The 26,518-nt window shown below is 54.8% G+C and overlaps 5 protein-coding genes across 5 annotated transcripts; 3 read left to right on the plus strand and 2 right to left on the minus strand.

Annotated features, from left to right (window-relative positions):
- Nucleotides 1-154: 154 nt before the first annotated feature.
- On the plus strand, nt 155-3,565 carry pol3 (DNA polymerase delta catalytic subunit; the record flags this gene model as incomplete). Its single annotated transcript, XM_037320136.1, has 3 exons — nt 155-913; nt 962-2,775; nt 2,824-3,565. 3 exons carry the CDS (start codon nt 155-157, stop codon nt 3,563-3,565), a joined length of 3,315 nt encoding a protein of 1,104 aa, XP_037181703.1.
- Nucleotides 3,566-7,284: 3,719 nt separating this feature from the next.
- gdhA (NADP-specific glutamate dehydrogenase) lies at nt 7,285-8,780 on the plus strand (the record flags this gene model as incomplete). Its single annotated transcript, XM_037320137.1, has 3 exons — nt 7,285-7,330; nt 7,403-7,678; nt 7,744-8,780. The coding sequence occupies 3 exons, from the start codon at nt 7,285-7,287 to the stop codon at nt 8,778-8,780; spliced, it is 1,359 nt and encodes a 452-aa protein (XP_037181702.1).
- Nucleotides 8,781-13,792: 5,012 nt separating this feature from the next.
- choA (Cholesterol oxidase) lies at nt 13,793-18,140 on the plus strand (the record flags this gene model as incomplete). The annotated part of the gene is made up of 5 exons (XM_037320138.1): nt 13,793-14,459; nt 14,520-14,636; nt 14,701-15,259; nt 15,314-15,841; nt 15,890-18,140. The coding sequence occupies 5 exons, from the start codon at nt 13,793-13,795 to the stop codon at nt 18,138-18,140; spliced, it is 4,122 nt and encodes a 1,373-aa protein (XP_037181701.1).
- Nucleotides 18,141-18,627: 487 nt separating this feature from the next.
- CGCA056_v004884 (uncharacterized protein) lies at nt 18,628-21,132 on the minus strand (the record flags this gene model as incomplete). Its single annotated transcript, XM_037320139.1, has 2 exons — nt 18,628-20,740; nt 20,804-21,132. 2 exons carry the CDS (start codon nt 21,130-21,132, stop codon nt 18,628-18,630), a joined length of 2,442 nt encoding a protein of 813 aa, XP_037181700.1.
- A 771-nt stretch (nt 21,133-21,903) lies between these two features.
- Nucleotides 21,904-26,013, minus strand: ucp12 (putative ATP-dependent RNA helicase ucp12; the record flags this gene model as incomplete). The annotated part of the gene is made up of 2 exons (XM_037320140.1): nt 21,904-22,154; nt 22,209-26,013. The coding sequence occupies 2 exons, from the start codon at nt 26,011-26,013 to the stop codon at nt 21,904-21,906; spliced, it is 4,056 nt and encodes a 1,351-aa protein (XP_037181699.1).
- Nucleotides 26,014-26,518: the final 505 nt, after the last annotated feature.

The following is a 26,518-nucleotide window of genomic DNA, read 5'->3' on the forward strand; positions in this document are numbered from 1 at the left end:
AACCACCCACCCGTGTCTAATAGCTTGCGCCCACTCTAAAACTGCCTGGTAGCAACCGCACAACAACGAACACTCGACTTAGCTGCCTACCTCAACCGTGCTATGAGCTTTGGCTGAACCTCTTTCTTTTAATCATCACAGCCAAACTCACATCATGGCTACCGCGGTACTTCCCAAGAAGCGGGTGCTAGGGGAGACGCCCAGCACCCGTCGCAATATTCCCACGACACCATCATCCTTGAAGAAGCGCAAGGTCGAAGGCTTCTCATCCTCCCCCGCCCACCGCATCGGCTCGCAGAAGAACTCGAAGAACCTCCCAGGCTCTAGTCAGCCAAAGAGCGCCTTCGAATCCGAAGTTCTCGAGAAGCTTAGCCAAGACATTTCCGAGGCCAAGCAGAATAATACAGAGAGAGATCAAGCATGGGACCGTCCGGAGCTGGTCGACTTCAAGCCAGAGAGGGACAGCCTGATATTCCAGCAGATTGAGGCGGAAGAAGGAAGCTTGCATGGCGGCAGGGCAACGGTGAAGCTCTTCGGTGTCACAGAGCAGGGCCACTCGGTGATGCTCCACGTCACTGACTTCAAGCACTACCTCTACGTTGCTGCCCCAGTGGCGTTCCGACCTGAAGACTGCAATGCCTTCAAGGCCTACCTTGAGTCGCAGGTCGCCCAGCACCAACCGTGCATTCATTCAATCTCCTTCGTCATGAGGGAGAACATTTACGGTTTCCAGGGGAATGTTCAGAGCCCCTATCTCAAGATCACCATCATGGATCCCAAGTTCATCAGCAGAGTGCGTTCAACAATCGAGACTGGAAGCGCAAACTGGAAAGGTCTGTGGAAGGGCATGGAAGGTGGTGTCATGACCTTTGACAACATCCAATACGTCCTGCGCTTCATGGTTGACTGCAAGGTAAGAAAGCATAGCTTGGTCTAAACGGATGACGCTGACAACTTTCAGATCCACGGAATGTCCTGGGTCGAAGCCCCCGCGAAATCATACCAGCTCCTTCCCCAATCACAAAGACAATCAAACTGTCAAATCGAGGCCGAAATCAGCCATCTGGACCTCATTGCTCACAAGCCCGAAGGAGAATGGTCCAAGATGGCTCCTTTGAGAATCCTGTCCTTCGATATCGAGTGCGCTGGCCGCAAGGGTATCTTCCCCGAAGCAACACACGACCCGGTCATCCAGATTGCGAACGTTGTAACACGGTACGGAGAAAAGAAGCCATTCGTGCGGAACGTGTTCTGCCTGGACACGACGAGTCCCATCGTTGCCACACAAATCTTGGAATTCCAAAAGGAAGAAAAGATGCTGAGCGAGTGGCAGAAGTTCCTTGTCAAGGTTGACCCCGATATCATTATCGGATACAACATTGCCAACTTCGATTTCCCCTATCTTCTCGACAGAGCCAGACACCTGAAGGTCAACGGATTCGAATACTGGTCCCGTATTCCGAGCATAGCGTCGAAGGCCAAGGAGACCAACTTCTCCAGCAAACAGATGGGTAACCGTGACACCAAGGCCACCAACACAAACGGCCGGCTGCAACTGGACCTGCTGCAACTTGTCCAACGCGACCATCATCTTCGAAGTTACACACTCAACTCTGTGTGTTCGAACTTCCTCGGAGAACAAAAAGAAGACGTCCACCATACCATGATCACGGAACTGTTCAATGGAACACCCGAGTCAAGGCGTCGTCTTGCTCTGTACTGTTTGAAGGACGCGTACCTTCCGCAGCGATTGATGGATAAGTTGTCATGCCTCGAAAATTACACTGAAATGGCCAGAGTCACGGGCATTCCGTTCAACTTTCTGCTTTCCAGAGGTCAGCAGGTCAAGTTCATCAGTCAACTTTTCCGAAAAGCCCTCGAGCAGAAGCTTGTTATCCCGAACCTCCGGTCTGAGAGCAGCGATGAGCAGTACGAAGGTGCTACGGTCATTGAACCGACTCGAGGATACTATGATGTGCCCGTCGCCACTCTGGATTTTGCTTCCCTGTACCCCTCCATCATGCAGGCTCACAACCTGTGCTACACGACACTGGTCAACAAGAAGGCCATTGAGAAATTCAGTCTGGTGAAAGACGAGGACTATATCGTCACTCCCAACGGTGACACTTTCGTTACCGTCAAGAAGCGCAAGGGTCTCCTCGCTCAAATTCTCGAGGAACTTTTGGCGGCCAGAAAGCAAGCCAAGCGCGAGCTGGCCGTGGAAACGGACCCATTCAAGAAGGCTGTGCTGAACGGTCGTCAACTGGCGTTGAAGATCAGTGCAAACTCCGTTTACGGTCTGACGGGTGCGACGACTGGCAAACTGCCTTGTTTGGAAATCGCCAGTAGCACAACGAGTTTCGGTCGTCAGATGATTATGAAGACCAAGGAGGAGGTAGAGAAGAAGTACTGCATCGCCAACGGCTATTCTCACGACGCCCAGGTCATCTACGGTGACACTGATTCAGTCATGGTTAAGTTCGGTACGAAGGACCTTCCCGAGGCAATGAAGCTTGGCGAGGAAGCTGCTGGTTTCGTTTCTTCCAAATTTGTGAAGCCCATCAAGCTGGAATTCGAAAAGGTGTACTTCCCATACCTTCTCATCAACAAGAAGAGATATGCCGGCTTGTATTGGACCAAACCAGAGAAGTACGACAAGATGGATACGAAGGGTATCGAAACCGTGCGACGAGACAACTGTCTTCTCGTACAGACTGTCATTGAGAAGGTGCTTCGCATGATTCTGATTGACCAGGACGTCCAGGGTGCTCAAGAGTAAGTTGGATCCTCGCGTTTGTAAGAGCGCTTGCTAACAGATGCCAGCTACGTCAAGGACACGATTGCCGACTTGTTGCAGAACAAGGTTGACATGTCGAAGCTTGTGATCACAAAGGCCCTTACCAAAGACGATTACGCCGCAAAGCAGGCCCACGTCGAGCTGGCACAACGAATGAAGAAGCGTGATGCTGGCTCGGCGCCTGGCCTCGGCGACCGAGTGGCCTATGTGATGGTCAAGGGCGCTGCGGGATCCAAGAACTACGAGAATTCCGAAGATCCCATCTACGTTCTGGAGAACAATGTGCCGATTGACACCAAATACTACCTGGATAACCAGCTTGCGAAGCCACTCGGCAGAATCTTCGAGCCCATCTTGGGTGAGACGAAGGCGAACTCACTTCTCACTGGAGCGCACACCAGAACCATCGCAGTTTCGGCGCCGACTGTCGGAGGTTTGATGAAGTTTGCGAAGAAGACGCAGACTTGCATGGGATGCAAGAGGCCTCTGAAGGGCAAGGAGGAGAGCGCGGGGGCAGTGTGCTCGGACTGCGCGCCTCGGGTCGGCGAACTCTACAAGAAGACGCTTGATAGAACATCAGATCTGGAGGTGCGGTTCGGCCGGCTCTGGACGCAATGCCAGCGGTGTCAGGGCAGCATGCACTGCGAGGTGATTTGCAGCAGCAAAGACTGCCCCATTTTCTACATGAGAATGAAGGCCAAAAAGGACCTTGAGGATGCGGGTAAGGAGCTAAAGCGTTTCGACTTTGACCAGGCGGCGATCTGGTAATGGTAAGATGTTGCGTGGACGACAAGGGACCGATGAGGGGCATGGACGAAGGCGACGATGAAGACGGAGGGGCATTTGACGACGCTAAGCTTTTTTGTTCCATGGGCCGGTACAGGAGATGCAGCACATGCAGGCCTGCAGAGCAACGCAAGATGCGGTGGGCATGGACCCGCGATGAATATTTGTTTCGGAAAAGGCGTTGACGGAGTTTTGATGGAGGCAACGACAGCCGGTAGGGGTCGGGTGGTCCAGACCTATTGGGAGGAGAAACATGCAACATGGCGAGAGAGTCATCAACAAAGTCGGGAAGAACCGGACGGAAATTTGGAGTGGATAGGGTGGTTGTGTTTCCATTGTATGATATTCTCCCATAATACGAGCCAGCAGAGAGGGGAAGAAAGAAATCCGGAACGAACAACAGAGCTGCGGCAATTATTTCCACAAATCCCCAGGCGTGTAAGGACAAGTTCCGTTGTGGGCATTTGGATTTGGATGCGATGGATGGACAGATGGATTCGCGAGAGTGAAATTGAGTAAAGGCTTCAGCTAACAAGGAGGCGAAAGCGGCGTGTTGATTGGCTGGGGCGACGGCGACCGGGGGCGGAGGCCGACGGTCCATTGAGCAGTGAGCGGAAGGGCGGACATGACAGCAAACAGTTACCTTCAGCGAGGGCGAAGGCGCAGGCGCAGGCACAGGCACGCAGGGCAGCCGCCGGCCGTTTTCCTGGATCGGCACTGGTGGCGGCGGCGGCGGACGACGGCGCAAGGCACAACACACAAACAGAACAGCACACGTCGGCTCGCTGTAGGGTTTCCCCACGTATGTACGCTTTTAAGTTATCAATCTCATCCATCGTACGGTGCTACGCCGAGGGGCTCCGACTGTGGTCTAACTGTCGCTCTTTGGTGTTGTTGCTGCTTCTGCGCCTGCATCCAGATGTAAGTGAACCAACATCGTCATCAAGACCACCTTTCACCTGGTCACCCAGGCCAACCTGTAAGGTCAAAGGTAATTCAATCAGGTCGAAATTCACGTTACATGAGCTTTAAGCATAAATCCGTTTGCATCTTTTGACCAGCAATTCGCGAATAGAATCCTGCGAGAAAACGTAACAGAATGTACAGAGAGGCAGTAAAACGTAATGGGAATGGGTTGTGGAGAGGACAAGAAGAGAGGCCAAGAGGTTTGGGTAAGGTAGGTTAAGCCAATGGCTGGGTGCGCGTATCTCTCTCTCTCTCTGTACGTTCTTCAGCAGACATGGCTTCTGCATCCAGAGTTGTTGCTGTCTCCCACTCTCACACTCTTGGAGCTTTCTGCGTGCCGGTGTTAGTCGGCACAGTCTAAGCGATCTAACACACGGTCAAGCGCCCACTCTTTTCAATTCCGAGATTGGGGGCCCCTCCCGTCGCCCACTGAAACGCTGCAAGATGGATGGCCCCGGAGAACCGCCGGAGGAAAGAAACCCCTCCAAGCGCCCGAAGGCGGGATGGCCGACTTCACACACATACCTGTGGCTGGCCGCTGCAGAACAGGCTCGGGACGCGAGCCGCTCGGTGGTCGGGATTTCAGAGGCGAAGGAGGAAGAGGTGAGGAGGAGGGGAATGGGGGCCCCACGACGGAGTTCACGGCTCCAGCTCATGGCTGCCGTCGCATTCTGTCGGGTTGCGTCGCAGTTCTGGAACTCATCAGCCCAGTTTGTCAGCCCAGGCCGCAACCCGAACCCGCGTGGCACTGCCGTGCACCGTCCGTTGTCGTTCTGTCCATCAGAGCCCAACCTAACCTTGGAAGACCTTGGACCTGAACTAACACACACCCGACTACTGGCCTTGCTTCACTTCCGCGATCGGAACCGCGACTCGAGGCGCCGTTTTTCGGCCCTGCCATTGCAATCTATCCTGTCAGCCTGTCTCGTCCCTGCTAGCTTTTTTTTTTTTTTTTTCCTCTCCTCCGTCTGGTGCAGGGCCAGTCGCGGCGCGACTTACGAGTTGTCATGAGCAATTGACATTTGTCCAACCCGTTGCAAATCCCCTCCCATCCCTCTTCTGCTTCTCTTATCAGTGATGGAGAAGAGGGATATGCAAGACCATGACGCCGCAGCCGTCATGGTTCTCCTCCTGCGCATCAGGAAATTGATTTTTCTCGCTCTTCCTGAGCTTCGATGTCGGAGAGGCGATGCCGCATCGGCCGATCGAAGCGGCATTTAGTTGTAGTTGGAATGACTGTGCCGGCCTCACTTGTTCACATGCCCATGCACCACCATTTTGGTGTATCTCTCAGCTTCCAAGATTTTTTTCTTCTTGTCTCTATCTAGATGGCGGCGACCAATGACGAGTCGCTGATAAAAGGCTGAGATATGGATTGCTGTTGACATGTGAGCTAAGGCTGTAAGTCGCCACGCCACGGCATGCAAGGAGCATTTCGATTGTCAATGACATCTCGAATGTGACGGGGCCCCTGGAAGCTGCCCGTCAACGGCGTCGAGTGACAGACGAGCAAAAGGACGAATCCGTACATGCGGAAGACATGTGCCAGCGGGGGACCCCCCCCCCCCCCCCCCCCCCCCCCTCCAACCCTTCCTCCAGGAGACAGAGATGGAGGGGCAAAGTGTCCCAAAGCTGCACCAGAGCATGCGATTGTTGGATGACGTCCCCCAGGTTCTGGCCTGTTTGGGACACGCGCGCCAGCCTGTGGCGACGGGGTCGATGGGGAGCCATTTCAGGCATTATTCTTCTCCCGAAGATGGAGGCCCCTGTTGCCCTGGGCTTGCCCTCGACCCGCCGGGCCATGGTCCATGGATGACGGGGTCCTTGCCCCCCCTGAACCCCTGCTTGGTTTGGTTGTCTGGTTTCCGCAATGGCAGCTTCGGTTCGCCGCCTCCGGGATCGCACCGCAGGCGCGGCTGGGCAGAGGACGTCTGTTCTTTGTGATGGTGTTGAATAATCTCGAGGCACCAGCAAATCAGAGCGCAGATTGCTGCGGCATCAAGGGACCTGCAAGTCTGCATCTCCCATCTGTGGGAATCCCGGGACCGGTCCCGGCACTCTGTCCAGCCTAGAAGGCCACTAGACTCGGCTGAGTCTTTTTTACGTCAACCGCGTGGGTTCCGTCTGAGCTTTTTTCCCTTTCTCTCGCGTTATGGATAGGACTAATTGTCGGTCTGCCACCGAAACCACCGAATGAACGCGCATGAAGAAGAGATTGAGCGACGAGACGTTTCTTTTCGTAGCGCCCCCCACGGCCGACCCGGACAATGTCTTGCTCTTCGCGCTAAACGCATCCCCTGTCTGTCTATCTCGCTCTCTCACCCTCAGTAGCCTCTCCATCTGCTTGTCGACCCCCTCCCCTCCACCTTCAAACCATCAAGGCATGGTTCAAGGGCTTCCCGAAGCTTGGGAGGAGGAGGTGGTGGTGGTGGAGGAGGAGCCAGCAGGAGGGGAGAAAGGTGCGACCGGGGTGTGCATCTGGTCAAGGGGGCAACGAGGGCACTTTCGCGGTTGGTGAATGTGAGCTCTTACTCGATTCGATTTGGTCTCCCATATCGGATCGACAGCTTCCTAGATGTGTATATAAGCTTGCGGGCGTTCCTCCCTCCGAGATCGATTTAGACTTGGAACCTCATCAGCTTCTCTCCTGTCACCCTCGAACCTGGACACAACTCTCTCGGAGACGCCAAGCAACTCTTTAATACAAACACTTCTCTCAACACACAACCGCCAACATGTCTAACCTTCCCTCCGAGCCCGAGTTCGAGCAGGCCTACAACGGTATGTCAATATATCACGAAACAAAGGTCTCTCGTCACCGGACGTACCAAGGCTGACTTGATTATCACACAGAGCTGGTCAGCACCCTCGAGAACTCCTCCCTCTTCCAGCAGAACCCCGAGTACCGCACCGCCCTCGAGGTCGTCTCCATCCCCGAGCGCGTCATCCAGTTCCGCGTCGTCTGGGAGGATGACAACGGCAAGCTCCAGGTCAACCGCGGCTACCGCGTCCAGTTCAACTCCGCCCTCGGCCCTTACAAGGGAGGTCTGAGATTCCACCCTACCGTCAACCTGTCTGTCCTCAAGTTCCTCGGCTTCGAGCAGATCTTCAAGAATGCCCTGACCGGCCGTAAGTCTAACCCCCGCCCCCAAGAAATCTGGGGGAAACCCGTTTTAACTAACTCGGGCATCTAGTCAACATGGGTGGTGGCAAGGGTGGTTCCGACTTCAACCCCAAGGGCAAGAGCGACGCTGAGATCCGCCGCTTCTGCGTTTCCTTCATGCGCCAGCTCTCCAAGCACATCGGCGCCGACACCGACGTCCCCGCCGGTGACATTGGTGTCTCCGGCCGCGAGATCGGCTGGCTCTTCGGTACCTACCGCCAGGAGCGCAACAAGTTCGAGGGTGTCCTCACCGGCAAGGGCCTGACCTGGGGTGGTTCCCTGATCCGCCCCGAGGCCACCGGCTACGGTGTCGTCTACTACGTCGAGCAGATGCTCAAGTACGCCGGTAAGGGCACCTTCGCCGGCAAGCGCGTCGCCATCTCCGGATCAGGCAACGTCGCCCAGTACGCCGCCCTCAAGTGCATCGAGCTCGGCGCCACCGTCGTCTCCCTGTCCGACTCCCAGGGCTGTCTCGTCGCCGAGGGCGACGCCGCCTTCACCCCCGAGCAGATCGAGACCATTGCCAACCTCAAGGTCGACCGCAAGTCCCTCACCGACTTCGACCACAAGGGCTCCTTCATGTACATCAAGGGCGCCCGCCCCTGGACCCACGTCGGCAAGGTCGACATCGCTCTCCCCTCCGCCACCCAGAACGAGGTTTCCAAGGAGGAGGCCGAGGCCCTCATCGCCGCCGGCTGCATCGCCATCGCCGAGGGTTCCAACATGGGCTGCACCCAGGAGGCCATCGACGTCTTCGAGGCCCAGCGCAAGGAGAAGGGCGCCGAGGCCATCTGGTACGCCCCCGGCAAGGCCGCCAACTGCGGTGGTGTCGCCGTCTCCGGTCTCGAGATGGCCCAGAACAGCCAGCGTCTGTCCTGGACCCGCGAGGAGGTCGACCAGAAGCTCAAGGACATCATGACCGATGCCTTCTTCAACGGCCTCAACACCGCCAAGGAGTACGTCAAGGGCGGCGAGACCGAGCTCCCCTCCCTCGTTGCCGGCAGCAACATTGCTGGCTTCGTCAAGGTCGCTCGCGCCATGCACGACCAGGGTGACTGGTGGAACTAAACGGATGGTTCTATAATGGCCACCAAATAAAAAAAAGAAAAATAAAAACCCCCCGGGAATGGGACACACGAAGCAGCCACGTCTCAAGAGACGATGTGCAGATGACGACTTGAGAATTTTTCGGTGTAACTTCCAATTGCATTTCGGAGCTGGCGTTGGCGGACAGGGATACCTGAGATAGTTCTATACCAAAACATTTTGATTCGAGAACCTTTCCCCTTTCGTTGTTGATTTCGAAGTGATGATGTCGGCTCCATTGAGGTTTAGGGCCAGAATCTCGCTTGCGGCTTACATCCCCATGATGTGAAGTGCCGAAGAGGATGAGCCGAATCCTTCGGTTGGTTAGGTAGTAAGTGATTCTGGCGAGTGTGGGATTACGGTGCTGACGAGGGATGAAGCGGTCCGTATTATCCAGAATTTCATGTGAAGGATCAGAGAGGTTTTGGTGGTATCGACCGGACTCTCCCGGCGTACATCGAAAACTTTGCACAACATCGTCCTCTTTATTTGAGACACCCTCTGCGAAGCTGACCAGACGAGTACATAGTGATGAAGACAACCCAAGGGAAACCTGGCACCGGGCGGCTCACGCCAGAGGTAGAGCTTCCTTTCCTAGGTTTTCGACTCTAATCGAACTGCGGATGGACGATTTCTGATATTGAATTGTAGGCCAGATTAACGAATAGCAACAACATCTAAAGTGAAGAAGTTTTCACAAAAATAACGGTCCATGACCCTCGACGGACTGTCTTGCAAGGTGAAGTTGGATCGATGAATCGTGCAACGCCTGTAGCCACAGGAAGCGGCTATCCGGAGTGGCTGTGGCAGTGCATCAAATCATGAGCAGATATGTCAACCCTCAGGCTGACTGCGCGGTAAGAGGTTGTTGGTGAGCGAATCTGAGACGAAGACGCTCCCCCTACTGCAGCGCTTGGGTGGGTGGCAATGCCACAAGAGGATGGTCGCTCTGCATGCCGCCATTAAGCTGACTTTGGCCAGCCGAAGCTCTAAATCTGGGCTGCCATTATCGTGATAGCCGCGTGTGCTGCTCAAAGAGGTCGTGTGCAACGTCCGCAAGGGGAAGAATCCGGGGATTATTCGTGCTACTTGTGGAACGCTTCGACGATAAGGCCGGCCGGCCTCGACGGGTGGCCACAGCGACACGGCAGCTCGGGTACGTTTTATTTAACGTCATGGTATTAATATCTGGGATTAGAGTGGTGGAATCTTTGGGTCGTGGCGCTCCCAACGGACGTAACGGGTGCCTCTGGTAGCGAAAGCGCATCGTGTGCGAGATTTCTCGATTTTCCGTGGACGCTGGCAAACGTCCAGGCGAGTGTGGGAGCACTTGACGTACAGGCGAATTAAGTCGAGACGGTCGTTTTCTTTCGGTCCGTTTCTAGGTCGATGCCATTGGGTGCAGACGGATCGACCTCTGACATTTCGCGATCGACACTGCTTGTACGTCTGGAGGATCGAGGCACAGTAGATGGCGCTCTGTGCTCGGCGAGAAGCCTCTCCAAGATGCCAATGACATGATGTCAATGGCACGAGCAAAAGGACCATAACCCCTGATGAATGTCGTCCGCAAGCCCCGGGATGGGCATCGGGTGACGGCGGTGGTTGGGTCAGTGCGGGCCATCCATCTGAAGTCGAGCCCTCAGCCCCCATGCCATATGCTCGTGGTTGACCCCTGCAGAAGGGCTATCTGGAGTAGCCTATCCGGACGGGTCCCAGACTCCCAGGAAAGCAACTCAGCCCTACCCAGAAGTTTGCATCAAAGGCTCGTGGAGTTGATGATTGTGCCAGTCAGATTGGATGAGGTTGACGGAGGCAGGTCTTAGCTGCATTGCTCGTCGGACGATTGCTGACGGTTAGGGAAAGAGGTTCTCAAGATTGCTGCCAATGACGGAGGTGAATCGAGGAGGGACAAGAAAAGGCTGGAGATGACCGAGGGCGAATGATGCAACGTTTGCCGAGGATGGATGCTGCGGTGTTGCAGATAGGTAGGTACGCTACGTGAGGCACAGAACACAGCCTTGACTGTTGCCTTGAGCAGTACAAGAGCGCAAGTGCGTATTAGGAGGCTCGTACCTGCCTGCCTACCGCCGGGATATCAGTGGGGGCCGGCGAGTCGGCATGGCACTGGGCAGTAGCGTATGGCGCAGCGCAGCGGGCGGCCGCTGCCCCGGATGACGGACGAAGGCCCCGCTGCGGGTCCTTACCGCGTGGTGCTTGAGGTACCACGACATTGCAGGTCGTCTATACCAAAGTACCTCGCGCGGTGAATAGTCATTGACTGAGGTGAGCTTAACAACATGCATAGTCGAATGGGGTGCGAATGGAAGGACAGTAGACAGGGGCACTTACGGAAGGATTTGGAAACAGTCGGCCACACATTTCCCGAATACTAAGGTAATCCCCTTCAAGGTCTCCAGCAACCAACGTCGTCACACCAGACCACACGGTCTTCAACCAGCGGCGATGCCACCGAGCCCCACCACCCATCTTTACATAGACCACTTAGTTGCCGACTGCACTGCACTGCAACGCATGGCGGTTCTATTCACGTGCCGCACATGTGCACCGGCGATGCCTTAGCGGTGATATTGACGGGAGATCAGGCAGAGCGATGCCGTTTTTGGTCGGTTACGGGCCAATAGACGCAGCATCTTCACAGGGATTGGCCGTCAGAGAACCGCAGCTATCTGCGCCCCCTTGTTGGCTGCCTTACGCCAGTGAATCGTCTCAGTCAGGTAACTATTCTCTATTCAATCGTTGCAAAAGGCAAGGAAAACACTTCATGTTGGCCTGGGCCAAGACTCAGGTTTATGCGGACGTTAATTTGACGTCCCAAGAGGAAACTCATCCGAGACTCGTCTTGGACGGACGCATTCCGTGAGGCTCACAGCTTCAGCTCGGAATGCGTCGGCGGTCCGGCTGCGTGTCTCGCTACTCTCCCTTCACCGAGGTCCTGGAACCGAACAAGGCCAGTCCATCGTTCCCCAAACGTCGAAGCATATGCGCCGCCAGAAGCATTCAGCTAGGTAGCATCAAAACCTTTAACGGTTATCTCGGTTCAAGCCCCCGTGCCGTAGTCACGGTATCGATGGTGATGCCATGGCCTTTGCGGTGTTGTAGGGGTCCAATTGTAATTTAATTAACCTTGTCGTATCCGTCCCAGACGCAAGGATGGTTCAGGCATTCACTTTGAAGACGATCCACTGGGCGCGTTCTCCCTTGCGCGATTGCGCGCACCCACCACCGAACCAAGAACCAGCCGCGCTGGGCATTTGCTTTTTCAGTTGGTTTCGCTGATGAGATTGACAGGTCAAGTTGAAGGTCGCCAGGGACGCTAAAACAAATCAAAACGGGTAACCAGGCCGTCGGGGTGGAGAGATCTCCACTGTCTTGGTAGGATTGGCAAAACCCGACCCGAGATCGATAGGAGTACTGTCATTGGCCTATTTGCGCGCAGCGCAGGCAGAATCTTTTTTTTTCCCCCTCAAACCAGCAGAGGCAGAGTCCGAGTCCAGCAATACGCCGTACCTCACTGCGCAGAGTCGCAGCACTCAACAACGCCTGGCCTGACCCGACATTCAGCTCCCTTTCCCCTCAGCCCACCCTTCCGCCATTGGACTGGCCTCGGCACCGGTCATTGGCCTAATATGAGGCAGCTGCTATTTTCTCTCGAATCATGACTGGTCGCGACGAACCAATAGACAGCCCTTCCGCAGTAGTTCCTGCACACTAACACCCGCTGGGAAGCCGCCGTGTACATCGTCCTTCCAACTGCGTACCTCTCACCTCTCATTCCATAGTACATACCTCGCGCAGTAGTAGCGTAGGTAGGTATGCAACTACGGACGGGACACTAGACGGGACAATGGACGCTCCCATTATTTTCGGCAACGCCTTCTGCACATCTGCACTTCTGTCCAGCACCACTAACCCACCCACCCACACGTCAAGAAACAGAGAGACATGGCGCTGAACCCTCAGAGTCTCACTCTTACTCCATCTCCATCTCCATCTCCAACGACAATCCCCGGCTTCGACTCCTCAGCCCCGAGTCCACCACCGCCCCGGTCTCGTCCCCCGTCAGCACCACTCCCAGCCAGCCTCGTCATCCCGTCAACCCCAAGGGAGAACTTGCCTCGGCCTGCTCGATTACTGCCCTCGTTCACCAGAACGACTCGTCGACTCGCTCCCCCAAGCGAGATGGACCCCGTGGGATTGAGACATGGACCAACCGTCAGGTTGCCGTCACCACAAAACTAGACTTGAATCATTGCCTACCTTGGGTTCGGTGGAGAAACTGAGCGCGGCCCTATCGATACTCTATGAGACTTGGCCAATTCCTCACAGGAACCGCCAAACCAGTGTTGCTTCTTCGCCTCCATCCCGTACCTTCCGCTCCCGATTTGCGAAAGATGACGGATCCGGCACTGTCCCTTACCGAGTTGTCCACCTCGTAGCCCAGCGTACGGCGGTACGCATGCCGTATGCACCCATGCAGGTGCTGGCAAGGATCCTCCTAGTACCCCGGTCACCCAGCATGTCGTTCTGCGGTGGGTTTGTCTATCTCATATGCTAGTGTGGGATTTCTGACTAGGAATAGTTCGCGCGGCACACCTGTCTGCTTAGCCCGCCATGGACCCCCATTGATATACTTGCTCCTCGTACCAGGAGCCCGTTTCCCTCCCTTCGTCGCCTCCATGTCCTCGCCGCCCGCATTCGTTCCATGATATCTGGCTATTTAGTTGCCTTGGTTGTAGTGACTATATAGACTCTTGTGTATTCCTCCGCAGGATCCTTCTCAGTCACAGCTTCTTATCATTTCAATACTGTTCTTGGATTCCTCCAACAAGCATTGGTCACCCTCAGAGGCACTCAAACACTACGGACTATCACATTTGCGATCAACAGAAAGAAACCCTTACACTCGAGTTCCTTAGTGCCGTCAACGGCGCAGTTGCTGCTAGGGCTGAGACGCCTCCCAAATGGCACCAATGGCAACTCCCGAAGGTCCGCTCAACGGCGTCGACCCTAAGCCGACCAATATCAATGTGGCTAAGGCCAACGGATACCGCATGGATTATAACGGCTCTTCAACAAATGGCACCAACAGCGCCAACAGTTCCACGTCCAGACTCTTCTCGCCAGCTTCGGGTTCTCGCCCGACATCGTCTTCGTCCCGTTCTTACAGAGAGGAGCCTCCGTCCAACGGCATCAGATACAGCAAATCTCATCGTATTCCCACATTTGGAATACATGAGGAAGACAATGCCCCAAGGTCACGGGCGTATGCCAACGTCCGCACGTACGACGACGAGGCCCGGAGGCAATACCCTCGGATATCGAAGCCCGTTGAGTTGATGCGCAACAGCTACGACTGTGTGGTTATTGGTTCTGGATATGGCGGTGCCGTGGCCGCATCCCGCATAGCAAGAACAAAGGATTCAAGCGGCAAACGCCAGTCTGTTTGTGTACTTGAGCGTGGACAGGAGAAATGGCCTGGAGAGTACCCTAGTGGTGTCCTCGACGCATTTGATCAAGTCCATGTTTCTGGAGAGTTTGCCCCCGGATGGCTCCCTAGCACTACCATCGAGAGGGGTGATCCGACTGGCATGTACCATTTGATCTTTGGAAAGGGTTTAAATGCTGTTGTTGGCAATGGTAAGGATTTGCAGCCGCCGCCCTGTGTTGGGTGATGGCCTAGGCTAACTTTTCCTTTAGGCCTCGGTGGAACTAGCTTGATGAACGCCAACGTCTTCCTTGAAGCAGACGAGGCTACCTTGTCCATGCCTATCTGGCCCAAGGCTATTAGGGAAGATCCCGGCTGCTTGGAACAGTGTAAGCAACTCGTCACTAAGTGATCACACTACGTCCTATTAACACTGACATCCTCAATCTTTAGACTACCAAAGAGCTAGAGATGTTCTCGAGCCGACCCAGTATCCAGACGACTGGCCCGAACTCCCCAAGGTCAACGTCCTGAAGAAACAAGCTGCTGCTCTTGGCCTATCCAGCAAATTTAAAATGGTCCCCCAAACAACTAGATTCCGCAACGGCCCTAACAGTACCGGCGTGGAGATGTGCCCGTCCGCGTTGACCGGACAGGACTGCACTGGTGTTAACGACGGGTCCAAAACAACGACGTTGGTAACTTATCTTGCCGACGCATGGAATTGGGGTGCCGAAATGTTTTGCGAGTGTGAAGTCCGATACATTAAGAAGGCCGAGGAGCACATTGGAGGCTACCTCATCTTCTTCGCCTGGCATGGTCGCAACAGGGGCCATTTCAAGGCAAACCTCCACGGAGACTTGATGTGGGTGCACGCCAAAGAGTGCGTTTTTCTCGGCGCTGGTGCTATTGGCACCACAGAAATCCTTTTGAGAAGCAGAGAGATGGGCCTTTCGATGAGCTCTCGTGTTGGCGAGAACATGAGTGGCAATGGTGATATGCTCGCCTTTGGGTCAGCACGCCACTTACAGCCATGCCTATTACTTGCGTGCTAACATCTAACCAGTTATAACATGGACGAGGAGGCAAATGCCATCGGAAAGCCGTTTCCCAACCCCTATAACCCAATTGGTCCTACGATTAACTCCGTCATTGATGACCGCGAAGGCCACGAGAACCCCCTCGATGGATACGTAATTCAAGAGGGTGCAATCCCTCGTTCTCTGACGCCCTTCCTCCAGACCTTGTTGGAGATGATGCCTGGATCTGTCGAAGCCACTGCCGAGTCCTTTGCCGAGAAGGTTCGCTCCAATTTCGCCAGATACCGAAGTCACATCTTTGGCGCATATCGTCAGGGCGGCTCCATGGATAATACTCAGGTCTACCTCGTCATGTCTCATGATAGCAGCCAGGCCATGCTCACTCTCAAGGACGACAAGCCTGTTCTCGAATTCCTTGGTGTGGGACGGAGCGACCATGTCCGGAAGTTGAACGACTTGCTGGCCAAGGCAACCCAGGCCATGGGCGGTACCTTTGTCAACAACCCGTTCGCTGCGTTGATGGGAGATCAACAAGTCACTGTCCACCCCATCGGGTGAGATGCCCCCTTTTCCCGTAAATGAATCATGCTAATATCTCATAGGGGAGCGTGTATGGCTCGCGACGATACTGGCGCAACTGGCGTTACGAACGATGTTGGTGAAGTTTTTGTTGGAGATGACGATGAGACACATGATGGCTTGATTGTGACGGATGCCTCTGTCATACCTGGTGCTATTGGCGTAAACCCCTTCGCTACCATCACTGCTCTTGCCGAGCGCTCCGTCGATGCGTATATTCACAAAAGGGATCTTATGATCCACCCCAACCCCAACGGCATTCTCGATCTTTTCGGCGAACCCAAGTTCGCGCCGAAGGAGGAGAAGGACACGGTAGAGCTCAAACAAGAGAACGAAAGGATTGACAAGGCCAAGTCCCTGATCCATCATGCCAACAGGGCAAAGGCGGGTGGCTTTGGATTCACCGAGGTCATGTCAGGATTCGTTCATCGCGACGATGGGTTGATTACCGACAAGCGAGACACCTACGAGCTGGCATACCGAACTGCAAAGAGTCTCTGCGAGAGTGCCAGGTTCTTCCTCAGCGTTCAGGCCTTCAACACCAAGTCTATGATCAAGGAGCCTGACCACTCAGCCATGCTCACTGGCACATTCGTCTGCCCTACCATCCGTGGATCCCCGTTTATGGTCCAACGTGGAGACTTCAACCTCTTCATTTTGGACCAGAAAGCTCCCGGAACGCGCAACATGACGTACGACTTTGACCTACGCGGTGTCAATGGAGAGAAGTATCATTTCCATGGATATAAGGTGGTCGATTCATCGGTTGCTCTGGCCCCTTTACAGTTCTGGAAGGCCACAAGTACACTTTATGTCACCATTTCTGAGCCCAGACGTGGCCTGGAGGCTGGCGATAACTGCGACGAGCATTGGCGGCTCGGAAAAGTGGTCGCCAAAGGCATCATGCACATCCAGCCCGCCGACTTCGTCTCTCAGATCATGACCATGACACCAACGGGAAGCGGCCTGGTCAAGAAAGCCTACAGCGCGGCGAGTTTCCTGACTTACTTCACCCGCAAGTCACTGTCTCTCTTCCTGGCCCCATTCACCCCATTGCAATACCCGAGCGTCAACTATAACGGCTACGTCAACGACACTCCTCCAACGGCCTCGTTCGTCATCGTTGCTCGGGACAATGTCAAGACACGGATGCACATGTGGGAGTCGACCAACCCAAACATCGAGACGAAGAACCTCTTTTTGATTCCCGGCGCCGCCGTCGATCATCAGATTTACGCCTTACCCACGATCAAATACAACGCGGTCAACTACTTCACTCGCGCCGGCTACCGCGTTTTCATCACGGTACACCGCATCGGTCAGCTCATGGTTGCCCAGAACAACTGGACAACCTACGACGCCAGGTTAGACCTCCAAGCCTGCATCGAGCACATCCGTCAGGACTACTCGGACGGCAATTCCAAGGACAACAAAATCTACACCATCGCGCACTGCATGGGTAGTGTTGCATTCTCCTGCGGCCTCCTTGACGGTACCATCCCGGGATCCTGGATCCAGGGCATCACTTGCAGCCAGGTATTCATGAACCCTATTTGGAGCACGCTCAACATGGCCAAGGTCATGGCTGGTCCGATACCGCTCGACAAAATGTACAAGATGGTCCTTGGCAACTGGTTTTCTTGCAGCACCGCCAAGGATGACAGCATCCTCCAGCGTGCCCTCAACGAGCTCCTCCGGCTATACCCGGAAGAGCGCAAGGAGATCTGCAACAACGCCTGCTGCCACCGCTGTACGCTCGTTTTCGGCCGTTGCTGGAACCACGCCAACCTCAACGAGGCTACCCATAGACAGATGGACCGCTTCTTTGGCGGCGTCAACATGACGCAGCTGCACCTCCTCATGAAGCAGGGCTTCGACGGGCATGTCATGACCAACGGGCCCCTGTTCCAGCCGCTCACGACGCCGCAGAACATCCGCAGGCTGCGGGGCATCCCGATCATGCTCTTTGTCGGCCGCGACAATGCTGTTCTCACGCCAGAGGCGACGGAGAGGACGTACGAGATCCTCTGCGACACCTTTGGTTCTCATGGTAGACAGCTCGACGGCGGTGCTCCGGCTGGAATCCAGTACCGCCGCCGTGTCGTTCCGGGCTACGGACATTTGGACTGCTGGATGGGTCGCAACGCGTGGAAGGATGTGTACCCCTTCGTTCGCGAAGAGGTGGATCGCGTGGTGCGCGGGGAGGACTACCACTTCGTCGACCCAGACGACAAGTTCACTAAGATGGTGGAAAGCGGCGAGCTACTGTACTAAAAGGTGACGGTGGTTACCGTCATAGGAAATTATACTTTTTACGCGTGCGATGTGTTTGGGAGTCTCTGGGAGACGCGGGAATTGTACATCGATACCCTTCGTTTGAGCGGTGTATTTTGGGAGTTCGGAAAGAGGTGGGAATCCAAATAGTCTGGGAATTCATGCGTCGTGCATCACTACGCCGAGCAGTGGTCTCATATAGAATATGATTTGCTTTCTCTGACATCTATCATTCCATTGAATACGTCGTCAAAGGTTACCCGGACTGAGTAAACAAACCCAAACCATCAGATAATGTACATTTACGCCGCTCCCAATTTCCCATAGTCATACTAGCCGTACACACATTATAGTCCCACCGTAAACCTTTTTTCCGCTTTGAAACACTTCACAAATACCTTCCGAAAAGCTTGCAAATACCTGCCCAAATCGAAAACAAGGGGACACTCGGTACTCATACACAAGAGGGCACGAAGGTCCCCTAAGCCTAAAACATCTCCGTCAGGGGTTTGACGTAGTTTGCTTCCAGCGCATCCCAGTCTACCACACCGGCCTCCCGATCGGCGACCTCGGGTTCACGGAACGACTCGTCGTAGACTAACCGTGTGTCGTCGCGGTAGATGAAGCTCTGCCTGTGCCACTCCTCCTTGCTCGGGGGATCGACGCGGGCCAGGGCAACGTCGAGTTGCTCTACAACGCCCTTCGAACCGGGTGTCTGCCCGTCGTCCTCCCAGGCAACCCACGCCGTCGTCCGACCACCTTCGACGTCTATCTTTGTGGAGGACGGAACCCACTCGAATGTACCGGTAGTGCGCGCTGGTGCGGTGATCTCAATGATCTGCCCGCGGCGCCTCTTTTGTTGGTAGCTGGCCGATGAAGATGTGGACGTCACCACACGGCTCAACTTAACTTCAAAAACCCCTTGAGTTGTTGCGAAACCGCCTCTGGCAAAGCCGAGCCACTTCGTTAGATGCGGCCGAACAGTCCATTCCGTCCCTGCTGGAGCCAGGAGTTGAATACCCAGAATCTCGCTAGTAAGCACCGACGTAGGACCCGAAGACCAGCCATGGCAGTGAGAATTGCGAGCAGCAGACCAATACGCAGGGTACTGTATGCCACCGTCAACGCGGAATCCCTCAGCAAGCGTCGAGTTTGTGAATCCGGGTCCTTCGAGCAAGTAGGACCACTCAAGTAGCATCAGCTCCACGGCCGCATCGTGGTTGTCGGCGGCGGAGTGTGCGAGGAGCTCGAATGAAGATACAAATGGCGAAATGACGTTGGGAAACTCGACGGCAGGAGCGCCATGCTTGGTCCACCGCGCCTGTAGGTTTCGAGAGACTTCCAAACCCCGAGAGTAGTGTGTTGCACCTGAGATGAGGGCCCAGCTATTGCCGTCCTGGGGGTCGGTATGCTCTGGACCCCTACAGCTTCGTCTGCCGATGTTGTCCGAGTAAAGGCCGGTGTCTTTGCAGAACAGCTGTTGGAGTCCGGCGTTCATGACGATGCGCAGTCCTGTCCATACTCCATGAGGCCGCGCCGCTGGGCTGTCGTCTCCGAGCCATTTGGCTAATTTGACGCTCTTACCCAAGACCGTGCTAAGGATGGCGCTGGCTTCGAGATTGTGGCCTGTCATGCCGGGGCGCAGCCAGTCGGCGCCGCTAGTGACGTGCATAAGACCGGTATGGTCGACCTTGTCGATGCTTACATTGAGAGCCTTAAGGTAATTTGGCCAGCGCTTTGCAAGCCATTCCACATCTCCAGAAAATTTGACGTAGTTGTACGTGCCCAGCAGAGTGTGTAAGTGGTATGTGTCACTAAACTCTCCACGAAACCCCAGGGGGGGACCCGCCCACGGCAGTGAGCCGTCTTGATACTGGTGATCATAGATCACATCGAGAGCATTGCGCACCGCAACCATGTCGTATGTACTCATGGCGATTCCCGGCACGGCAATGTACATGTCGCCTGGCCAGACGATGCGGTCGCGCTTTGCACCGTCCGTCGTTACCGCTGTCCCGTTCGCGACGGTGAAATTGGAGTACCAAGACCCAGTCGGAGATTCGTTGTGGTCAACATTACGGTTGTAGTCGATGATTGCTGATCCTTCCTTGGGGTCGATGGTAGACAGCTGAAGTGTGTATGCACCAGCGTACCAGATCCGATTAAGCATGTTGCTAGAGCTGTGGAAGTATCCTGAGTAGGCCCGACCGTTGGACTGGGAAGGAAATGCGGTGCAGTTCACCCAGAGACGCTTAAGCGTCACCCACGGCTTGTTATACGGGTTCCTGTCGGCAGGGTCCAAAGGCGCCTGATCGCCTCCCAGTACGGCCTGTTCATCTCTAGCTTGCCTTACAATTACTTCATCTGGCAGAACTGGATATTCCGGCATTTGCAAAGTGAGGTACTTGAAGGCACCCCTTATAAAGTCTTTCCCCACGCATACGGTGCCGGTATTCCCGTCGAACTCGAAATGTAGGGGCAGGTCTCGTTCCCGTTGCTCAGTCGTGGTGTCCGGGAGCGGTCCGGCGAACAGGGAGGACTCGGAGTATGCCAGGAAGATCTCGGGGTCGTTGCCGGCAGAGGAAACATCGAAACAGACGCTGTAGGGCGACAGAAATTAGCCGGAAGACTTCACTGGTGGGAGAGGCGTGAGGAGTGGATACCGTCCAGAGATGTTTTCCTCGAATTCCAGCGTCAGCAAGCCGCCGGGACCGATTGTGACGCCGTGTTCCAAGATATGCGCCGCGGCCGCCCCAACTTCCACCGACCGGTGGGATGTCGTGATGTTGCCCTCGACATCCCAGATGCGGGACGGGACGATGTAAGTCTTATCTTCTGGTGCCTTCACGTATCGCTCCCAAGGACCTCTAAAGACGGGCTCTTTGGGGAGGGAATCCGGATTGATGAAGGGCGGGCGCACTGCCGCCAGGACGGTCGGCGGCGCAAGAATGACGAAGGAGGCCCATTGCGCATGTGGCGTGGTAAGCTTCATGGCTCAGCCGGGAAGTCGCCAAAGTTAGAGTTAGATGTCGATAAGAAAGAAGGAAGAGGATCAGAAGCGTCGGAAGTGCGATCGGCTCGTTGAGGCCATCCGGACAGTTATATTTGGCGCCGTTGTCAGGTGCGGTTGGGAGAAGACAGATGCGGACGGTCCTGTTGAGAGGAAGACGCACGAGCTCTGTTGATGTGCGTGTGTTGCGTGTGCTAAGTCCGTTGCAGAATTGGGGGAGGTGCTATGGTTTGTTCACCACCCACCACCACCTCCCTCCCTCCCGTCCCTCACCTCCCTCACTGCAGCAGGAAGGGCAGTAGCCATTGGATGCCGAGCTACCCCGCGTCCCCCCGGCCTGCACCCCGGTCGCTGATCACCAGGAACTTAATGCACCATCCGAAGGGACCCACCCAACGTCCGTTTGTTCGACCCAGAGACCCGAGACGTATCAGTGTACTTTGGAAACATGACAGGCAGGCTTTTCACTTATTCGTATGCGCCAGCGGACGCGTACCGCGGGAGGCAGAAATTTTCATAAGAGTGGGCTAGGTGACGACAATTGGTATCACGGAAATGATATAGTGGATCTTATAGATGCGAAAGCTTGACAACTGACGTCGAGGCTCACGTCGAAGGTGTGTCGAAATGCAATCGTTAGAGAGCAGTAAATGGACCCTTGCTTTTATTTTCTCAGTGAGCTCCCCAGAGATCATTTCTATTCTATTTCATGTCCGTATATGATTCCTTGTCAAGCCGTTGCGCCGTCATCTATCATGCGTCTAGCCCATCCAACTCTATCAGCTTTCCAACCATTTGAATAACTTCGTTGTCTGTGAGGTCCAGTCCTGGATTCTCAATCTTCAGCGCAATAACGTCATCAACCATACCACGAAGCCTCGATACCAGGACCCCTAGTCGCGCCCAGCCTCGGAGCCGCACCCATTCATCAACTATCAAGCCTCTTCCTAGGGTATCCAGTGTGATTGCTCCCGAGAACAAGAGCAGGGTATAGGAGTTGAAAGCTAAGGGAGGTTAGTAAAAGTGTATTGGAAGCGCCCGAGCCGCAGGTAACTTACGTGTGAGGTCTCGAATGAACGTCTTGCTTGTAGAAATCATGGTGAAGTAAGACATGAACGTCGCGTTACCGGAGAATCCCTGGCTGTCAAATAGCGTACTGCTTGGGTGCACAAACACCCGTCCAGTCTCTTGCGAAAAGTATTTGATCATTCTTGCCTCGGGATCCAACTCCTTGGCGCCTGAAACCGTGCTAGTGAATTTCTTGTCAGGATACTGGATACGCGCGATTTGCGGGCTGAACGCTGAAGCCGTGAGCGCGCGGAGTAGCGCCATTCCGGATCTACTCTGGCTTTGCGAAGAGTTGACATCCTTTGATCCGACAATGCCAATCTCTCGAAGGGCCGAGTAGTACTGCATCCGCGTAGCCGAGATGTCATTGAGCGTCAGATACGAGAGAAAGTTCTCGTCGCAGAAAGACCGCAGTTGCCGCTGGCCTACGCCGTCGTATCTCATCTGCTCCCAATGCCGGAAAGCCTCAAGGTCGGTGAGAAGATCACCGTCGCCCTTCGAAAACCGCATTCGCGCCTCCTTCGCTTCATTCCTCCGTTCGGAAGGTGACAAGAACGGACTGCGGGTGCTGAGTATAGCCGCGATAGTTACACAATCATCTAAACATCCAAAAATGGCGCCATAAACCATAAGTTTCGCGCATCGAAGGTCTGCAGGAATCATGGCGAGCTGCTGGCCCAAGGCGGTCATTTCTTCCCCATCCATAGCGCCTATTCTTTGCAGAAGCTTGATTGCTCCTTCAACAGCAGTGCTTTCAGGGGGAGTGGGTGACCGGGCAAGGAATGCAGCCACGTCCCTCATACCCATGGCACGAACCGAGAGACACATCTGCTCCAGAGGCACTCGCCTGATCTCAGGCTCTGGTCGTTCTGCCATTTGTTGCTCAAGGTTTCGTGTGTAGAGCTTGTAGCATTTGCCAGCTTGAACTCTGCCTGCACGACCACGGCGCTGTTTGCATGCTGCCTGGGAGGCCCAATTCTCCTCGAGCTTCCGCATGTTGTTAACAGGATCATAGGTGGTCTCCTTCACCTTGCCACTATCGATCACAGCAACGATGTCGTCGATGGTGATAGATGTCTCGGCAACGTTTGTAGCGACCACAACCTTTCTCTTCCCTCCTGGTGGTGCAGCAAATACGCGTTTCTGCTCTTTCGTCTCCAAAGACGCATGGAGGGGGAGCACATGCAGTGAGGAGTTTGACTGGAGCGCTCTGCATGTCTGGTTGATTTCCGCGACACCAGGCAGAAACACGAGAATGCCGCCCGACTTCTGAGCGTAGGAAAGTTCCGAGTTAATGGCTCTCACTGTCTCGTTGAGGAGACTGTAGTTGATACGAGCGCCCAGCTTTTGAATGGTCTTTCCCATCGAGTCGCCTCGCGCGTCGTCAAAGTCGCCAACATCGCCGCCGAAACCCGTCATACCGATGATATCGTCCAGGTAGTAATCTTCGACGGGATACGTCCTGCCAGAGATTTCTACCGAGCCGACGCTGAGACCCTGCGACGTGAAGTAGCTCTTGAAAGAGGCGGCGTCTAACGTAGCACTCATGAGCACCAACTTCAGGAGGTCCTTTCGCGTCGTCAGGACCTCTCTCACAATGGTCAGAAGGAAATCTGTATCCAAGCTGCGTTCGTGGACTTCGTCAATAACAATGTGACTGACATCTGCAAGAGAAGCAATGACGTCTTCAATCCGGCCACCGGATGTTTGCAGTCTCCTGAGAAGCACACCAGTCGTCACAAACGTTATGCGAGTCTGGTTGCTTCTGCGATTCTCTCCACGAATGGCGTATCCAACTTCATCTCCGACTCTGGTGCACCGCTCCTCTGCTACACGGTCTGCCAAACCAAGTGCAGAGATTCGTCTGGGCTGTGTGACGAGCATGTTGGCACACTTTCCCAGGCCTCTGCTGTATAGTTCGTCCAGGATGAATTGCATTGACTGCGTTGACTTTCCTGAACCAGTTTCACCACTGATGATCGTAACGTGGTTCTCATCTACGATACGTACGATGTCTTCTTGAACTTGCCAGGCTGGAAGTGTCTTTCGCTTGGATATCATCTTCTGCCATGACGGATCCTCCTGTCTCTTGAGCCACTCTTCACGGGTTCGAGGATCCGGCTTCCACATAATCGGCTTTGGGGGCCGCTGGGATCGAGGCCCAGTTCTGCGAGGCCGGGAGTCACTCGGGACCTCTGAAGCAGTAGAAGCAACAGCAGCAATATCGAGCAACCTTCCAGGTCGTACTATGATGTCGTTGATGTTTTGTTGGATCCGGTCGATGGCCACGAAGATCTTCATAGGCTCCTCGCGATATGACTCGTCCAGATACGCAATGGTTTGCTTGATGATGGACAGCTTGATCTGCGCTGGCAGCTGGGCAACGACGGAAAAGACAAGTTGGGCAGGGTAATTAGGTGACTTTCGCACTCTGATAGCAGCATCAACGGACTTGCTCCCGTTTTTGACTGACTCCAGCTTAACCTGGATGATGTCGGAATCAATCTTTTTGAAGTGGTCGCCAAAAGACGACTCCATGGCAGCCACTTCGTCTTCCCAAAGCTCTTCAGCAGTCATACCTGGATATAGCAGATCGTCTGCCTTCATAGGCGCGTCTGCCTTCATAGGCGCGTCTGCCGAGACTTGTCCGATGAGGCGTTGTTGCAGCATTTCAGCCGCTCTAGCCTCGCTGTTGCCGGCCTCCTCGAAAACCCGCGCACACAAGTCGAGGGCGTAACCTGACTCCGATAAACGTTTGATCGCGGCTTCCTTCTTGAGGTCCATCGAAGCGACCGAGATGCCTGCCGCGTAACTCTCAGGCAGTGCCCACGGTGGCAAATCATCCTCGGGAACATGAATCAACAGCCACTCGAGGGTCTCTTCGCGGTCTTTACAGATTTCCGTTGCTTCTTCCACATGGCTCCGTCTGAATGCCAGCTTGCTTAGCTCATCAATGATGCTCTTCCGCATAGCAGCAGACATTTGGACCTTGTTGGGATTCCAGACCACGTATTTCTGAATGAGAGCTTCGATCTGTGTCCTCGAGCGCTTGCCCATTTCAATCTTGGGAGCTTCGGTCCATCCCTTCATCAAATTCGCCCCGCCAGGACCATTGCCAATAACCAGGCTTGATGCGCCCGGCCTGGTTTTTGCCCTCTCCTTGGCTGCTTCAGCTTCCTTTCGTTTCTTCTCCGCGGCGGCTTTGGCATCTTGTCGGTCCTTGAGTGTCTTGAATGGGTCTGCATCGTACATCCAAGCCTTGCCGTCCTTTACATCTTGCTTCTTGATTTCTTGAAAATCTTTCCACAGAGATTTGTAGTCAGGGGGAAGCACGGTGTGCTTGTTCTGCATGCTACACACTCTGAAGAGAGCATAGGTGGCGGCGCAGTGCCTCGCCTCCAGCGCGGTAGGTCTGGTGACCAAATGCTTGAAGTCGGGATGGATCTTGAAAGGGTCCAAGGTCGTCAACTCCCGAGTCTTCAGGTCCTTCGCAGCAATAGTCACGAAGCATGCGTAACCTTCAGCGGTTTTCCGGACATCGTAGACTGGCTTCTCCCACTGTTGCTTCTGGCAGAACTCGTTGAAAAGGTTTACTGGCAGCTTTCCGGTCCAGGACGATCCGCCAATGATCTGCTTCACAGTCGGTTTCCCAGCCACAGGCCCAGCAGCCTGCTCCATAGGAGACGGGCCGCCATTTTTCTTGCCCTTGGCACCGTCTTTGGCCGATGAAGCGGCAGGTTGTGCTGCTGGGTCCGGCGCGGTGGCCTTGTCCTTTCCTTTGCCTTTCTTGACCATTGTCGTCGGTCAGTCGCTCAGTGTTCGGCTGAGGCGTTGTCAGCCATGCAAGGCGGCGTTCCGATGAAGGGTCGAGAATGCAACCGAGTGACTGACGCGATTGGCAGCGCCGAGTGAAGAGATGTCGGGAATTTTTGATTCGCCCAGAGGTGTCGCTGATTGGTGAAGCTGCATCAGCGGCGGTTGCAAAGACGGCATGCAGTGGGCGCTCAGTGACCTTGGCGCCCCGAGAGAATGATGGCGAGCGCCGTAGGGCGGAGCACGGCTGCTCCTGCAGCTACCCCGCTGTGGGTAAACCTCCTGCCGACTTCCCCAAATCCCCTTCCGACTTCTGTTCCTTACCTTATTCAACCTGTCGATGCTGGTAATAGGCAGCGTGCTCCGTGGCGCATTCGCGCAGGCATATCTGATATCCTCAGCCTTGATACACGCGTGAGTCACCAGCACCGGCCTTGACTCTGTTGAGGATGGCAGGCTGAAGCGACAGCTTTGGCGAGGAGCGAAG

This window comes from Colletotrichum aenigma (genome assembly GCF_013390185.1).
Source record: "Colletotrichum aenigma strain Cg56 chromosome Unknown KSG_Cg56_contig03, whole genome shotgun sequence".
In the NCBI taxonomy this organism is placed as follows: Eukaryota; Fungi; Ascomycota; class Sordariomycetes; order Glomerellales; family Glomerellaceae; genus Colletotrichum; species Colletotrichum aenigma.